General features: G+C 41.8%; 1 protein-coding gene across 3 annotated transcripts in view; it reads left to right on the top strand.

Annotated features, from left to right (window-relative positions):
• Positions 1–18,882, top strand: part of DGKH (diacylglycerol kinase eta) — a 203,415-nt gene that overhangs the window by 112,756 nt on the left and 71,777 nt on the right. For all 3 annotated transcript variants that reach the window (XM_018056794.1, XM_018056791.1, XM_018056792.1), the window contains exons 5-6: positions 17,878–17,982; positions 18,235–18,367. In XM_018056794.1, coding sequence (XP_017912283.1) covers positions 17,878–17,982; positions 18,235–18,367 — 238 coding nt within the window. The remainder of the gene's footprint in view (positions 1–17,877; positions 17,983–18,234; positions 18,368–18,882) is intronic.

Below are 18,882 nucleotides of genomic sequence, written 5' to 3'. Positions count from 1 at the left end.
CCTCCTTCCCCAAGAGTGAGTGATACCCTTCCAGTGACCCGGACCCTGGACGTGACCTAATGATGCTGTCTGTCTGGATCAGTCGGTAGGCTGTCTGGTCTCTGCGATTGGGATGCTTTTGGACATTTCACTAATGCTTTGTGATAATCTGCGTGTGTATGTGCATGCTAAGTGGCTTCTGCCCCATCTGAATCTTTGCAGCCCTAATGGACTAAAGCCTGCCAGGATCCTCTGCCCATGGGATTCTCCAAGCAAGAATACTGGCATGGGTTGCCATTTCCTTCTCCAGGGGGTCTTCCTGAGCCAGGGATTGAACTGGTGTCTCTTACATCTCCTGCATTGCCAGGCACCACCTCGGAAGCCCTTGTAATAATCTAGCACAGCCCTGTTTAGTATGAGCATCTGACGGTGGGTAGTTAATGTGGTAGAAAGCAGAAGTCATATAGACCTGCTGCTGATATTGCAAGTGGAAAGAGTCACAGTAAAGCATGTGTTGTCTGTATGTATGTTCTACGTAGCTCATATTTATGAGGGTTGAGTATTTGGCCTCTGTGGTTTGCCTTCTGCACAAACCTTGCCCATTTTCTCTCTCAGAATCCCAACATTGATTTTTCATAGTTGCTCAACAGTAGTGTTAGAATTTCCCTGTTTGTTAACCTCATAAAGTGAGAAAGGCTGATGGACAGAGCGGCAAATCCTTCTCCCTTTGCATACCTTTGTAAGAGTCCAGGTTGTTTTGTTTTTGTATAGATGAGGCCTTGTTCCTATGACTCTGTTCTAGGGTTGGGTGGAAGCATGCCCACCAGCAAGGATTGACGTGGCTGCTCAAAACAATTGCTGAGGAGCTTCTAAAAAATTTTGACCCCAGGTTTAACAGAGTATGATCAAGATACATACTTCCTGGGATAGATTGTGAAGAATATATACTTTTTAATTTTACTTTACAGTACTGTATTGGTTTTGCCATACATCACCATGAATCCGCCAGGCTTTTAGATCATCAATGCCTTACTGCTCACAGCGTCTAGAATTAGCAGAGGCAGTGAGATGTTCTGTGTATGCGTGCAAAGACATATGCACAAGGATATTTATTGCACACTGAAATAAGGAAAGATGGGAAACAACCCAAATGTGCAGATGAGAGGCTGGTTGAGATGAATGGTGAAATTTGTCACACAGTAGAATGTTATACAATGACGAAAAAGAATGATTCAATGAGCTCTCTCTGTGTCTGTATACACCAGGGTATCCTTGGCGGTCCAGGGGTTGGGACTCTGCCCTTCAAATGCAGGGGACACAGGTTCAATTCCTAGTTGCAGAACGGGGATCCCACATGCCACGTGGCATAGCCAAGAAAAAAAAAAAAAGAAAAAATTAAATTAAAAAATACACACCAAACTCCCCAATTTTATTCAGTGGGAAAAGCCAGCTGTGGAAAAGCATGTGTGTATAAAATGCCACAGTCTGCGTATGCGCACACATGCATACATTTAAACCTCAAAAGACCACATATTTGCTGTATATGCAGAGAAGGTCTCTGAAGAGGTACACGGAGGCTTACAAATATTTCCATCAGGAAGGAAACTTACAAATTACTTATTCAAAAAATTGTACATGCTCTATGGAAGCCCTTTCTGATAGCTTCGTATCAGATGCATTTGACAAGAGTGATGGGTTCAGGGTGTGCGTGCTCAGTCACGCAGTTGTGTCTGACTCTGGGACCCCATGGACTGTAACCCACTAGGCCATGGGATTTCCCAGGCAAGAATGCTGGAGAGGGTGGCCGTTCCCTTCTCCAGAGGATCTTCCCAACCCAGGGATCAAACCTGAGTCTCTTGCCTCTCCTGAGTTGGCAGGAGGGTTCTTTACCATTGCGCCAGATGGGTTTAGCAGAAGCCCAAGTTGGACACCGCTATAGTGCCAAGGAAACCATCATAGGCTGCATATCAGACCGTCTGTAGTAGGAGGGAAGGAAGGGATGGATGAGAGATGATGTGGGGGAAAACCAGAGAACAATGCCGAAGGGAGAGAGAGGGAGAGGAGGAAATGAACTTAGAACTGTTGAATTTGGGAGGATTGGTATATAAATGGTGCTTTTATTGAAGGATAGAAATAGGAAGACAGGCAGGTTTGTGGGGAGTGAAAAGGAGACTGTGAATTGGATGTTGTGAATTTGAAACAATGGTAAGGTATCCTGGTGATTCTTAGGAGGCTATTGAGAGAGATGCTTTAAAAAACTTAAAATAGCATGAAGTGCTTTCGGGGGGCTCTCCTTTTCGTGGCTCTTTCTCTAGCATATTCAGATATCTTCTCTATTCCTTACGTATGATTGTGGTGTAATGGAAATTTTAGATTTTAGAAAGGTTTCAGTTTTGTGGTGACCAGTACAAATAAGATAATTACTTTGTTTTGACAGTTTCCATTGCCTATGTGTTCTGTACAAAGCAATTTATGGTTACAAACCAAAAGAGCGTGTGCCCAGGGAATGAGGCTAATGCATTGTTCCAATCCCTAGTACAGTCTAAAAATATTAAATGAAGGGTAAAACTTTTAATGTGTCCATTAACTAATACTCGCTGCCAATTTTCAGTGGAAGTGTATGTGACGGCCTACATAAATAATTCCTGAAATTGCTGTGATCCTTGTTATTACCGTTAATACTGATATTAATGGTTTGTTAATAAAAAACCTTTCAGTTTCCAATGGACTGTGTAATACTTCAAGGGCGGTGCTCTATATGATTGTCTTTGTTGCTGTTGTTCAGTTGCTGTGTTGTGTCCGACTATTTGCGACCCTGTGGACTACAGCGCGCCAGGCTCCCCTGTCCTTCACTGTCTCCGGGCGTTTGCTTAGATTCATGTCTGTTGAGTTGGTGGACATAAATCTTACCTGTCCAACCATCTCATCCTCTGCTACCCCCTTCTCCTTTTACCTTCAATCTTTCCCAGCACCAGGGTCTTTTCCAACGAGTTGGTTCTTTGAATCAGGTGGCCAAAGTACTGGTGTTTCAGCTTCAACATCAGTCCTTCCAATGGATATTTAGGGTTGATTTCCTTTAGGATGTCCTGGTTCTTGTCACTGTTTTGTTCTCCAAAGATAATCTGGTTTGCAGAGATAGCACCTTTCTGTGCTCATCTTTAAAGAATGTACAAGTATATGCAGGACTGAGATATAAATGAAATATCCCTGATTATTTTTTAAGGGGAGGAAAAGGTAGCCGTTTGTACAGGCTTTTCTGTCATTTCTTCTAGGATAATGCCAGTGAATTGTTTGATGTTCCTTCATTCTCTAGGAGGTGGCTAGGAAAGCAGACCGAATTTAGTTTCAAATCCTACATGTGCATCGTGACCTTGGGCAGGTTACAAACCTCTTCGGGTCTTAGGTTCCTCAAATGTAAGATGGTTTGCTCCCTTTTGAGCTCTGTGGATGAAATTTGATACAGTATGATATGTGATGTAATATGATATATGCTGGCCGTCCCGGGTGCCACAGTGGGAAAGAATCTGCCTGCCAGTACAGGAGATGAGGGTTCGATCCGTGGGTCAGGAAGATCCCCTCGAGGAGGAAATGGTAACTCACTCAAGGATTCTTGCCTGGAGAGTCCCAGGGACAGAAGCGCTTGGTGGACTACAGTCCATGGGGTCACAAAGAGTTGGACATGACTGAGCTCACACACATGGTATACGCTGTATGACAGATGAGATGATATATGATGAGATATATCTTAGTACGCATGTGTTCTGGCCTGTTATAACTACTCCGTAAACGGTAATTCTTAGCATTTTGGACTTTAAACTGATTTTCATTCCAAGTGTGAAAGCCGGAGTCATCTGAACTGCTCTCTCATCACTCTCACAGCCGGTCTCCACGTCCCATTAATGCTGCCTCTGGAAGGCTGTTAAACCCTTCACCATCTCTGCTGTCTGTTCTGGACTCCTCTCCGTAGCAGCCCACTGCCACCCTGAGCTCAGACCCTGGCTTGTCTTGCCTGCAGTTTCAGAAGAGTCTTCTCCTCTGTCTCTTGCCCACCCGGCTGACCCGCTACGTTGCTGCCAGACTTCTCTTTCTAAAATAAAGTGCTTGCTCCCTTTCTTGCTTATAGCCCTTTCGTAGCGCTCTGTCACTCTGGGGATCAAAGCCAGACTCCGGAGCATGGCTGAAAGCTTTTCATAACTACCTTAGGCTTCTCTTTGTTCTTCCCCCTGTGATTGGCCTATCACACTACTTACAGCACTGGTTCTCACCTTGACCTTTCTTCACCTGTGTGGTTTGTGTATCCCTTTACTGGCAGTAACCCTCCCTCTCCATAGAAATGCACTCAAAATCTTAACTTGAAAAAAAAAGGCACTTAATGGGACAATTGGGGAAATTTTGGCCATTGACTGATTATAAAATTATAGTAAGGAATTATATTATAAAATGATAGTAAGGGCTTCCCTGATAGCTCAGCTGGTAAGGAATCCGCCTGCAGTGCGGGAGACCTGGGTCCGGTCCCTGGGTTGGGAAAAACCCCTGAAGAAGGGAAAGGCTACCCACTCCAGTATTCCGGCCTGGAGAATTCCATGGACTGTAGAGTCTACATGGTCACAGAGAGTCGGACACGACTGAGCGACTTTCACTCACTCACTCAAGGAATTATTACATTTTTTTAGGTGTGAAAAAAAATCTTATTTTCATCCTTAAATGCTTGAATATTGGCTCCCTGATGTAACAGTCTTGGTTAGCTGCCAAAGTTTCACTATATTTCAGTTGCACCCTGGGTGCTGAGAGCATAGATAAGGGTCCAGATCTTGAAGGATCTTGAAGTCGGGTCACATGGTCTAGAAGATGGCAGGAACTGACTGTACTGAAATCATGTTTACTTATCTGTGTTCCTCATTATTCTATGAGCTCCTTGAGAATGGAGTATTTCATGTCTTTGTTTCCAGGGCTTCAATATTGCTTGGCATAAAATAGACACTCATTATATTTTCTAGTGACTGAGTGAGTAATTTGATTGATGGATTCAAATAGAGAGGGTAAGTTTTTAAACGATCACAATAGATAGCCTTTAGCACTTTCCTCATAATGTTATAGCTCATCTAATCCGTTATCTTTGCCCATTGCTTAAGACATTAATACTCTCTGTGCTACACTTGCGCTTTTGATCTTTATTTTTTATTTATTTATGTTGTATGTGTGTGTGTTTGACTTTTAGAATACACTTGTACAACAGATATGAAGTGGGTGGAGTCAGGAAACAGTCAAATGTTATTCTCTGAGTGGAGAAAAGTGCCATAAAGGTAGAGAGTGAAAGTGGAGACCTTAGATAAGGTTATCAGTTAAGGGAAGTTCAGTTCAGTTCCGTTCAGTAGCTCAGTTGTGTCTGACTCTTTGTGACCCCATGGACTGCAGCACGCCAGGCTTCCCTGTCCATCACCCACTCCTGGAGCTTGCTCAAACTCATGTCCATTGAGTCGGTGATGCCATCCAACCATCTCATCTTCTGTCGTTCCCTTCTCCTTCTGCCTTCAATCTTTCCCAGCATCAGGGTCTTTTCCAATGAGTCCATTCTTCATATCAGGTGGCCAGAGTATCAGAGTTTCAGCTTCAGCATCGGTCCTTCCAATGAATATTCAGGACTGATTTCCCTTAGGATGGACTCTAAAGGGTCTTGTCCTACACCACAGTTCAAAAGCATCAATCCTTTGGTGCTCATCTTTCTTTGTAGTCCAACTTTCACATCCACACATGACTACTGGATGTAGCTTTGACTAGACAGACCTTTGTCAGCAAAGTAATGTCTCTGCTTTTTAATATGCTATCTTGGTTTGTCATAGCTTTCCTTCCAAGGAGCAAGCGTCTTTTAATTGCATGGCTGCAGTCACCATCTGCAGTGATTTTGGAGCTCCCCAAAATAAAGTCTGTCACTGTTTCCATTGTTTCCCCATCTATTTGCCATGAAGTGATTGGACTGGATGCCCTGATCTTCATTTTTTGAATGTTGAGTTTTAGGCCAGCTTTTTCACTCTCCTGTTTCTCTGTCATCAAGATGCTCTTTAGTTTTTCTTCTCTTTCTGCCATAAGGGTGGTGTCATCTGCGTATCTGAGGTGATTGATATTTCTCCTGGCAATCTTGATTCTGTCTTGTGCTTCATCCAGCCTGGCATTTCACATGATGTACTCTGCATATAAGTTAAATAAGCAGCGTGACAATATGCAGCCTTGACATACTCCTTTCCCGATTTGGAACCCGTCTGATATTCCATGTCCGGTTCTGACCTACATACAGATTTTTCAGGTGGCAGGTCAGGTGGTCTGATATTCCCATGTCTTTAAGAATTTTCCACAGCTTGTTGTAATCTACGCAGTCAAAGGCTTTGGCATAGTAAATAAAGCAGAAGTAGATTTTTTCTGGAACTCTCTTGCTGTTTTGATGATCCAACAGATGTTGGCAATTTGATCTTTGGTTCCTCTGCCTTTTCCAAATTCAGCTTGAATATCTGGAAGTTCATGGTTCATGTACTGTTGAAGCCTGACTTGGAGAATTTTGAACATTACTTTGCTAGAGTGTGAGATGAGTGCAATTTGCGGTAGTTTGAGCATTCTTTGGCATTGCCTTTCTTTGGGATTGGAAAGTAAACTGACCTTTTCCAGTCCTGTGGCCACTGCTGAGTTTTCCAAATATGCTGGCGTATTGCGTGCAGCACTTTCACAGCATCATCTTTTAGGATTTGAAATAGCTCAACTGGAATTCCATCACCTCCACTAACTTTGTTCATAGTGATACTTCCTAAGGCCCACTTGACTTCTCATTCCAAGATGTCTGGTTCTAGGTGAACCCAGGCACTTTGAAGCCAGGTGAACCCAGGAAGTTACTCAACTCTGTTTTTCAAACACTTGGGTGTTGGACGTATGGGGAACCTGCACGCACTAAGCAAACTATATAGAAGTGCACAGCTGATGGGTGTGGCCTGCCTTTCGGTTCTGAATTCTTTTAATTCCCTTTGGTAGTTGTGAAATAGGTTTGCTTTGTACTGGCAGTGTAAATATTAATTGACTTTGGTCTCCTCTTCAAATGATGATCAGTGATTTTTAGATTTTTTAGAAATCAATTTTGGTGAACCAAGTATATTTTAAGTACTATTATTTAGTTAAGTTATAGCTTAATTAGTTTGAAAATTTTTATAGGAAATTTTTTTTTGTTATTGCTAATCTGAAACTTTCTTCATCTTAAGCCTTTTGTTTTCTGTTGACATAATTGTTTTGTCAACAGTTGGTTTCTTAGAGTTGATATCTCAGTTTATAGCACAAGAGATTTCACTTTCGGCAGCTTAGAAACAGGCTCTACTTTTTTGGCTCAACAAGAAAAAGAGGTTGTGATATGAAGCTGGACATTCTAACTGTACACTCTGGCTCTCCTATTTAACAAGTTTAAATAGGAGATTTTAAACAAGTTAAATTTATTTTTACCCATCATGTCGGCCACCTAAATATCTGGATGGTTGAATGAGATAATGTATGTGACCTTATTGACGGTAAGGCACTCTGAAAATGTGAAGTGCTGCAGGAGTAATCATTCTGTCTGTTAACATGGAAGTGAAAGTGTTTTCTGACTCTTTGTGACCCCATGGGCTGTAGCCCTCCAGGCTTCTCTTTCCCAGAAAAGGATACTGGAGTGGGTTACCATTCCCTTTTCCAGGGGATCTTCCCAATCCAGGGATCAAACCTGGTCTGAGCCACGAGGGAAATCCCATTTATCAACATAAGAGCCTCCTATTTTTAAAAAACTTTTTATTTTGTATTGGTTTAGAGCCAGTTAACAATGTTGTGATAGCTTCAGGTGAATAGTGGAGGGCCTTAGCCTTACCTGCACATGTATCCATTACCCTGTGAATTCCCCTCCCATCCAGGTTGCCGCATAACGCTGGGGAGAGTTTCCATGTGAAGAGCCTCCTATTTTTAAGGAACTTAATTATTAATCCCTTTGAAAAGAAGTTGTCTACATCCATGGATATTAGTTGAAACTATGAAAATAATAAAATATACTAGGGGTGTCATTGATTTGTCAGTTCATTATTATAGTATCAAAAGTTATAACTATATATTTATTTTGTGGGTGTGGGAAGCTGAATAATGAACCCTGAAGATGTTTACACCGTAATTCCTGTGACCTGTGAACATCACTTTCTATGGCAAAAGAGACTTGCTAGTTGTGATTATGTTAAGGATACTGAGATGAGGTTATCCTGGATTATTGGAGTGGGCCCAGTTATCACCTGGGTCCCTGTAAGAGGAAGGCAAGAGGAATCAGAGAAGAAAATGGGTGAAACGATATGATACAAGGAAGGCACCATGAGCCAAGCAATGCAGGCAGCCTCTAGAAACTGAAACAAAACAGGAAATAGATCTTCCTACAGCCTCCAGAAGGAATGTAGCCCTCCAACACCTTTGATTTCAAACTCCTATCACAGCTGTATGGGAGTCCTTTGTTATAGCAGCAATAGGAAACTAATACAGGAGGGATTGCCTGACATTAAGAATCGTACTTCCCAGGTGGCTCACTGGTAAAGAACCTGTCTGCCAACGCAGGAGATGCAGAAGACATGGGTTCAGTTCCTGGGTCAGAAAGATTCCCCAGAGAAGGAAATGGCAGCTGGATCCAGTATGCCTGCCAGGAAAAACCCCATGGACAGAAGAGCCTGGCAGGCTACCATCCAGGGGGTCGCAAAGAATTGAATGTGACTTGATAACTAAACAAGGGCATTCGTAATTATAGGTCATTAGAGTTATAACAGACTGTTAATACTAACTTGGATACAAACTTTGTCTTCAGAGAAACAGTGGTTTCTCATTATACAACTAATATATGTATGTAAATGATACAGTAGGACATCCCAACAAAGAACACTTTTTATAGCTTTCCTTAATAGCCTCCATGAAGCCTTCTCCACGTCTTGTTTTCCAGGGGTAGCAGGTCAGAGAAGCACAGCTTCAGAGGTACTGACTTTACAGCTTCACTGTGGCCCCTCTTTGACTCTCTAGTGAACTGAATGCTTCTAGGAGGTGACAGAACGATCGCCCTGAAGCAAAGCCTTAAAGACACGACATTCCCAGAAAGATGTTAAATGCACTGCTTTCTTTTACAGTTTTTATATGGATTCTAAGACTATATGAATTACGTAATGTTGAGTTCATTGCTCCTTTGAAAAATATTTAGATTCTGGCAGCTTACAAGTCTCTATTTTGTAGTGTTAATATTTTATTGTTTTTCAAGGAAATTTTGATTTTCGAGTATTTTAGATTTTTTAATTTAAGTGAAGGGAAACTTTGATTTTTAGAATGTGAACTCCTGTGGAAATACTAGATATGTAGACAGAATATTGGTATTGATAGCATTGAAGTCGGTGGTTCTTTTTTCAGGGGAACAGGTACCAGGCAATTTAAAAAATCCAACCGTAGGTTATAAGGCAAATCAAATTAGCATAGAAAATGACATTGTTATGAAGCTATGATTCCCTGTATCAAGTTTTATGATCTACAGGCTTAATCTTAAGCAGAATCATTGAAGCTCAACAATTATATGGGAGTAGGATTTACACAGCTCTCTGCTGTGTATTTTATCCCACCCCATCTCCATCAGTAATCAGAAGTCTTGCTTCATTAGATTCTGTGGACATTTTTGGGTCATTTGGGCAAGGGAACCACATTACTCATCTAATTTGAGTTTGGTATGGGAGAAGGAGGGCTTTCCTGGTGGCACAGTGGTAAAGAATCTGCCTGCAATGCAGGAGACTCGAGTTTGATCCCTGGGTTGAGATGATTCCCCTGGAGGAAGGCATGGCAGTATTCTTGCCTGGAGAATCCCCATGGACAGAAGAGCCTGGCGGGCTGCAGTCCATGGGGTCGCACAGAGTCAGACGTGACTGAAGCTACTAGGCAGCAGCAGCATGGGAGAAGGAAGTGGGGGGTCAGACACTTGTGTCCAGGTGGGTGTGGCCTGCAAGCTGAGTTTAAGACCCCCACATCCCTTGCCTTCTCATTTCCTTAAAGAGTTTTGCTTGGGGTTCCCAAATGCTTGGTACATTTTTTTTAAATCCAGACTCAGAGTAACTGTGATGAACCCCCACATCCACACAGCCTCTCTCTTACTGCCATCTGGATGTTGCCACACTTGATTTATCTATCCTCTCTTCTCTCTATTTTATCTGAAGCGCTTTAAAGCAAATCTTTCTCATTGTTGTATTGACCCCTCATTCTTTAGTAGGCATCCCTCAAAATTTAGTCGCCAGATTTTAACTCTGCCTCTTTTCCATCTTTCTTCTCAAACAAAACCTGGGTATGCAGAAGCTGTGAAAGAGAAAGAGAATCTAAGTTGACCATAGTTACTTAAGTTCAGTATTTTACAGTGAAGGAATAATGTTCTTTTTTTAATTTGCTGTAACACTTTTTAAACCCCTCTTATAGAAAGTAGGGGGCTTCCCTAGTAGCTCAGCTGGTAAAGAATCTGCCTGCAATGCAGAAGACCCTGGTTCAATTCCTGGGTCAGGAAGATCCCTTGGAGAAGGATAGGCTACCCACTCCAGTATTCATGGGTTTCCCTGGTAGCTCAAATGGTACAGAATCTGCCTGCAATGCAAGAGACCTGGGTTCAGTCCCTGGGTTGGGAAGATGCCCTGGAGGAGGGCATGGCAACCTACTCTAGTATTCTTGCCTGGAGAATCCCCATGGACAGAGGAGCCTGGCAGGCTGCAGTCCATAGCGTCGCAAAGTTGGACACGGCTGAAGCAGCTTAGCATAGCACAGCAGCACATCCATCAACACCTCAGAAAAATTACTTTTTAGATCAGTATTTGTCATCTTAGAAAACCAGTGGGGCTTGAAGCAACTATGATAAAAGAGGGAAGCACTGACCTTAGAAGGCAAAGGCGCCAGAGTTTATGTAGGGTTTGCAAGCTCAATACCTCTAACAGGTTTAAGCTGCTTGTATTGTGATGAGCAAGGAACCTGTCTAAAATGATAGATATTAACTTGTTTCATAGCACAGCACTTCAGTGGTCAACAGAATGGCCAAACAAAAACCTCGGAGATCACCATTTGGTACCTAATGCATCACGTGGGGTGCTAAAGGTGGTAGGCTGTTACATATGAGCGAGTAAGTAACTGTTGCTCAGTTGTGTCCGACTCTTTGCAAGCCCATGGACAGTAGCCTGCCAGGCTCCTCTATCCATGGAATTCTCCAGGCAAGAATACTGGAGTGGGTTGCCATTTCCTTCTCCTTGTTACATATGGGTCCCAGACAGAGAAATACTACTAGGGGCAGAACTCTGGAAACTTGCGAGCACAGGGGTATGGGGAAAGGGGTATGGCTCTTTCCCATAAAGAGCCATAAAGCTTAAGATCATTTTCTTTACATTATTTAGACCAGATCCTTCCTTGACTTAATGGGAAAATTGGTTGCTTCTGTTATCCTTCATGGTTGATTAATGGAGGTGCACCAGAATTACCTGTATAGCTTTGCCAATATGCAGTAATATCTGACATTATTCATGCCCCCCACAAGAAGATTTTGATTCACCAAGTCTGATTTGGAGCATGTTTTGAAAAAACTCTCGGCTTGATTCAAGTACGGACACATCATTAAAGACCTGCGCCTTTGGATATAGCGGTCTCTGTTTATTCTCTGAAGTATGGGAGTATCTCTGCTCTCAAAATACCCATGTAGGATGCTTAGCTATGTTGCAGTTTGGCACATTTAAATTGTCAAAGTGAATTATTTCATTCCATAAAAGGACAATGGAAAAAAAGAGAACATACATAATTTAAGAGATGGATGTAGATTTTATGAGGAAGGATGGAAGAGGAATATTAAGACTGAGCTTTTGGCCACTTCATGTATAGCAAACCGAGTGTAAGAAAGACATAGATCTATACCTGGTTCGGCTTTAACAAAGTCAAAGTGTAGTCCCTAAGTTATAACAAATACAGGCAACAAACATCATTATAGCGCAACTAGACTTTCTGTTTGTCCTGCTTTCCAAGAAGGGCCTTTCACTGCATACGAATTTTTATTTCAATCAAGGCAATTCAGGATTAATCACTAAAGATATAACAGTAAGTACTTGCCAGAGGGCAGACATATCTATGTAGTAGACCTTTAGATTAGAAATAAGAATTTTCTAACAGAAAAAATTGTTGGACACTTAAAGTTACCAGAGAAGATTCAGAATTTCCGTCATTGCAGAATCAGGAATATTAATTAAAAGGAGGAACCCTCTATGTTTTTTTCCCTGCAACACACCACACACTCTCACAGACACACACAGTCTATCTTACACATATCCACCTGACATGTGTATTATACATATATATGTGTGTGTATATATATGTATATACACATATGTATATATGTATGTATATACACACACTCACACACATATATACTGGAGAAGGAAATGGCAACCCACTCCAGTACTCTTGCCTGGAAAATTCCATGGATAGAGGAGCCTGGTGGGCTACAGTCTGTGGGGTTGCAAAGAGTCGGACACGACTGAGCGACTTCACTTTCTTTCTTTCTATAGTTCCTTTTGGAGAAGGAAATGGCAACCCACTCCAGTGTTCTTGCTTGGAGAATCCCATGGACAGAGGGGCCTGGTGGGCTGCCGTCTATGGGGTTGCAGAGAGTCAGACATGACTAAGCAACTAACACACACACACATTCACCACCACCTCAACCTCATTCTTTCTCTCTCTCACACGCATGCTCTCTCTTTCCCTCTCTCACACACACACACACATTTTCTCTCACTCTCTCCTCTGCACCTGCCCCATCCCTGCAGTAGGAACCTTCTATCTTAATTAGTTGAGACATGATACCTACCAGAGCCAGCATTCTGAACTCTCACTGCTGTACTGGGATCGCATGCTCTTTGGTAAGCCTTTCGCCATTCTAATCCTGCTGTGGGTAAGGTTAGTCACAGTGCAATTAAAGGAGGGGACCATTGTTTCCTGATTTGTTTGTTGATATTTCCTAATGTCTTCTAAGGAATAGGTCATTATCTCTAACTCTATTTGGGTGGTTTCCTACTCAGTGACTATTTTGTTGGCAAAATGCCTCCATTTTTGACCCAAGTTCCTGTGACTTTTGTCTATGACCACACTTACACAGTGCTAGTGGTAAAGAACCTGCTTGTTAATGGAGAAGACATACGAGATGAGGGTTCGATTCTTGGTTCGGGAAGATCTCCTGGAAAAGGGGATGGCAACCCACTTCTGTATTCTTGCCTGCAGAATCCCGTGGACAGAGGAGCCCGGCAGGCTACAGTCCACAGGGTCACAAAGAGTTGGACATGACTGAAGTGACTTAACATGCATGCATACTTTCACAAGAAATATGTATATTATAGAAGAAAGCTGTGAATATGTACCTCATCTCATCTCTGGCTTCCTAACAGACACTGTGCTGAGGGCTTTGCTTGGACTGTCTCCCTAATCCACACCACACTCTGCAGAGCTGTGAGGAGCTGTTCCAGCCTCTCTTTGCAGATGCGAAACTGAGGCTCAGAGAGCCAGGAGGCGTTCCTAGCCGCACATCTAAGGAAGGATGCTGTTGGTATTCATTCTAAGCCTGACTTCCGGGTTTAGACACTGAATCACTCTGTTGTTACATTCGTGGTTTCCAGTTGGGAATTTACAATAAAATATCTTTAGAAATGGCAACCCACTCCTATATTCTTGCCTGGGAAATCCCATGGACAGAAGAGCCTGACGGGCTACAGTCCATGAAGTTGCAAAGAGTCGCAAAGACTGAGCGCCTGAGTGAGCACGCACGCATCTTTAGAATGTTGGCTCTCAAACTTGGCTGTACTTGGGAATCACTTGGGAGCTTAAAAAAATTACAACTGGTAGCTGGATCTCACCCTCTTATGTTCTGAGTTCATCAGTGTGGAGAGTGGCCTTGACATTGGAATTTTTTAAAGTCTCCCAGGTGATTTTAAAGTATGGCCAAGTTTGAAAACTCCTGCTTTAAAACAGTGCAGAGTTTTAAATTCCTGTTCTAATGTTAGTAAAATTAAAGAATGTTTTTATGGCTGAAATACTACATATTTGCTTTAGAAACCACAGGCAAACCAAAACAACATATTTAAATTGTCTACAGTTCTTTAACTGAAAGATTACCAATACAGTTACTTGTTTTTTCCTGTTCATGTATTTAAAGTCTTAACTTAATGTTGCTCTTTGATATTATTTTATATATTAATGCTAGATTGTTTTATATGTGTTTTTTATATTTACATGCTTTACTGGACTGAGAAATTATTGATCCTTTTACAACATAATCATGTTGTTGGATTAACCCTTATAGGGCAATGACCATCAAAGTGAAAGAGTATCTCTGTTTCTGCAGTGTTTGTGTTTTATTTGAGGTAGCACTTAGAAAACTAATTTAGATATCTTTCCTTTTTTAAAAAATTTTACTGGATTGAAGTTCTTGCCTGGAGAATCCCAGGGACTGGGGAGCCTGGTGGGCTGCCGTCTCTGGGGTCGCACAGAGTCGGACACGACTGAAGCGACTTAGCAGCAGCAGCAGCAGCAGCAGCAGCAGCAGCAGTTGCTTTATAGTTTTGTGTTAGTTCAGCTATACAGCAAGGTGATTCAGTTGTATCTCTCTCTCTCTCTCTCTCTATATATATATATATAAAAATATATTCATTCTTTTTCATATTCTCTTCACACGTAGGTTGTCATAGAATTTTGAGAAGGGTTCTCTGTGCTACACAGTAGGTATTTGTTGGTTATGTATCTTATACATAGTAGTGTTAGATGTCTTCCCTTTGTACTCCAGGGATCGAACCCATGTCTCCTCATTGGCAGGTGAGTTCTTCACTGGTGAGCCACCAGGGCAGCTGGGGATGCCTTAGAATACGTAAAGTGCAAATCCCGCAATAAAGGGGAAAAGTCCTCTACTTCCAGAAACATCCCAGCTTTGGCCCCCAGTCGGGCTTCCCCAATGACTTGGTGGGCAAAGAATCCGCCTTCCAAAACAGGAGACACAGGTTCGATTCCTGGGTCAGAAAGATCCCCTGGAGAGGGAAATGGCAACCCACACCCGTGTTCTTGCCTGGGAAATCCCATGGACAGGAGGAGCCTGGTGGGCTGCAGTCCATGGGGTTGCCAAGAGTCAGACAAGACTGAGTGAGCACCCACAAACTTAGTCCTCCCTGGGAATGGCCCCTCTTCCGTCCTTCCATCTGCCCACCCTACCCCCTTGTCTTGTAATAAAAAGGCTTTCAGAGTAAAACTCAGTAATTCTCAGAGTTTGCTGCTTCTCAGATATTTTCCTAATAAAGATCTGGATGAGGGACCACTGTAGTTTAAAGGGGTTTGGTGACGATGCAACCAGAGCCCTTCAGTTAGCAGCTGTGACTGTCACGTCACATTCTTTTCCTCCTCTTCTTGGTGATGAGGAGGAAGTTAAGTTAAAGGTGGGGAGAAGACTTGTGCTTTGGCGGATGGATGAGCGATTGACCCGCAGGGGAAAGGGGCAATCTGGGAGGTGTTACCGGTTGGCCTGGTGAACCAGTCTTGCCTGCCGTTCAGCCCAGCCAGCTCTGAGCTGCTCCCTGAGTATTTTTGGTCCTGCTGCCGCAAAACGAGATCTCTCTGCATTTCATGATTTATGGAGGATTTCCTTTTTCTGGATCAACATCTTAACTTGATAATCAGTAGATTTCTTAATCACAAGGCTTGTAAATCCCGATTACAATTTCTGTATGGCTCAAAAAAATCTTATATTTTAAGAATATATTATGATCTTTACTGGCTTATTATTGCCCATTTTAAAACGCATTTTTTTTAAAAAGGAGAATTTGAAAGTGTAAACATTTTACTTTGTGAATGCATGAAGTACACGCATGATTTATGTTGCTGAAATCCTTCAGCATTGAGGCATTTATGTAGTTTCAAAAACTGCAAGAAAAATTAGATGCTATTTTTCCATCTTTCTTTACCGTCTTTATATAGAATTCACAATGGCTTTTAAAGCCATTAAAGACAGTTAAAACCATCAGACATCCTGCTTTACTAAGAAATTAACAACAACAACAAAAACAAAATGAAAGAATAAGATAGCAAGCCTGGTTTATTTACCTGTGTGATATGTATCTCACTCACTCTAAGGCCATAATGAAAGAGAAGGAATCCTTAAAGTGACATTGTATCATATAGCAGAAAGATTAAGTAAAGCATACAGGAGGTGATACTTACTTAAATACCGGGTTTATTCAGTCAGTCCCATTGACATGCAGATGTTTCTGGAGTGTTGTGCCAGTCACTGCAGCCAGGGGTTTTATCATTTAATGGTACCTCTCTGCTGCACTCGATGAGCTGTCCTGGAAAAACATTTTGAAGCAATAAAGCATCCATTTGGCTCGTAAGTAATGAGGGAGGCATTGCTCTTTGCATTAACTATTTATTGAGGAAGAGGAGTGACCAATTGCTAATAAGCTTTATCCAGAGAGCATAGTGGAAAACAGAAGAAAAGTGAGGTTCTGTTCAATTTCATGTGCAATTAACAAATAACTCAGTGCTGAGTGGTTCGTGCTCCCCATCCACGTGACTTCTGGCCAGCTGTATTTAAGCACGAGTGCCTGCGCAGTGTACTGAAGTCCCCTTGGTCTGCAGACGGATTGTTAGCCTTAACTAATGACGGTTGAGAGGAGGCAATAGGCAATGACCGGTGAGTAGCTGCAACTGTGCTGAACTCTGTAGCTTTGAATAAAGGACTTATTTCCTAAGATGAACTGTAGTGATCGAGGCTTGCCAGTTTACTCTTTTAGAGAAGTGCTCCGTGTTGGTTTGTTTGTTTTTAATAGAATTATTACTTTTCCATAACTTGGGAAATCTGCTCTCTAATGCAATATGTAGATTATCACTCAATCACATGGCTTTTAACCTGAGAAAATTTCTTGGTTGCTCTATAAATAAATATATAATTTATTATTCAGAATTAGTTTCCAGGTAGTAATGTAACATTTTGTTTTTCTTTCACAAATAAATAAATGGTCCCTTCTTTCCGTAAATGCTTAGGGTGTAGCAACTTCAAGATTACCACCAGAGTATTGTATTCACGCATAAATAGTGGCTGCTTTCAAGTCATTTCAGAATCTTACCTCGAAGAATCTTACTTTTAGTACTGTAACAGCATGAAATTTTTATTCCTCTTGCTCTAAGATTCTTGGTGTAATGAATTTGCCTTCTTTAGTAACAAGAGAAAAAAGATGAAAGTCACAATTATTTTCTTCTCTTAAAGCCAACTAAAGGACTTGCATGCTAATTCCTCTTCCCTGCTCTCACTAAAAAGCAGTACAGTGGAGTTCTACACAATAGGAAGAAAAGTTCATCACATAAATCATATTACATTACATTACTTAGAATAGCCTTGAAACTGTAATGAAGCCATTATGAAATCATTTAATATTACATTCCTTTGATTTTTTAATTTAAAAAATTTCCATATTAGAAAATGTATTATTTCTAAGCTTACTGTGAATTATTTCGAAGTATATTTTAAATTAATTTTCAAGAAATTATTCCATGAAATAAGAATACTCTGCTCATTTGAGTTCATAGACTTCGGTAAAGGGCTGAAAAGCCTGATAAGTGAATAGCAATGAGATAAAAAAACCAGAAAAGATTCATCAGAATGTGTCTTTCCTAGAAACATTCTGTACCACAGCAAGAACTAAATCCATTTACATTATAGGGAGTCATACTTTCTTCATCAAGGAAGTAAGGACTCAAAGGTTAGAAATAGAATCACCTTGCAAGCTGTTAGGTCTTGTAATAACCTCTCTTTGTTGCCTGTTAGCAGTCATTAGGTTGAATTATCCCTTTCAGATAATCACTCCATTTAGAAGACTAATGCTGTGCGCTGAGAACAGGAAAGAGATGGAGGATTGGATCAGCTCGCTGAAGTCTGTACAGACCAGAGAACCTTATGAGGTGAAGTAGCATCTCTCCTGTCCCCTTAGAGAATATATGTGATCCATAATGCTACAGCTGTATTCTGTGGGGGTTATACGTAGATTCATTCAGAAACCTGTTTAAACCTGATATAGTTTTTTTTTTCTTAGTTAAAACAAAGTGTTTTAGTTTTAAAAATAATAGATTTTAAATTTCGGTCAACATTATGTACCTTCTGCGTATAGTCCCGTTCCCCCGTTTGGCAAACCTACACTGACGTCTCATTTCCAGGTGGCCCAGTTTAACGTGGAACATTTCTCAGGGATGCATAACTGGTATGCGTGCTCCCACGCCCGACCCACTTTCTGTAATGTGTGCCGAGAGAGTCTTTCTGGAGTCACGTCCCACGGCCTGTCCTGCGAAGGTACAGTAGCATCCAGGGCGTGTCCTCCTCCAACACTGTCCTTCCTGTAAACACGCCGCCACCGGCACCTCTGTGAGCAGAGAAACAGCATCACAGCAAGACATTGCCCTTGGGTGGAAGCAGTAAGTGGGAGCCTCTCAGGGGACCAGAGTGTTGTCCTTAAACTGTGGCTTCAAGTGGAGCTCTGCCCAGATATGAACAACTTAGAAAATAGTTTAGCTTAGGGAAAGATAACATGCAATCATCTGAAGGAGGAAATGTCAACCCACTCCAGTATTCTTGCCTGAAAAATCCCATGGACAGAGGAGCCTGTGGGCCCTTATCCAAACAGCCTCAAAGAGTAGCACGCAACTGAACAAGTGAGCATATACGCATAAATAAAAATATGGCATCGCCCTCCTCAGGAACTAGCATTTGCTGGTAAAGAAAACTCTGTGGACTGTGCATATCCTTCTCATTTTCCAGCACTGTTTTTCTGTTCTGTTTGATTATAGAGGACAAAACTTTCTGGTGGA

Source organism: Capra hircus, chromosome 12 (assembly GCF_001704415.2).
Source record: "Capra hircus breed San Clemente chromosome 12, ASM170441v1, whole genome shotgun sequence".
Classification (NCBI taxonomy): domain Eukaryota; kingdom Metazoa; phylum Chordata; class Mammalia; order Artiodactyla; family Bovidae; genus Capra; species Capra hircus.
This window is presented reverse-complemented; position numbering and strand designations above follow the sequence as displayed.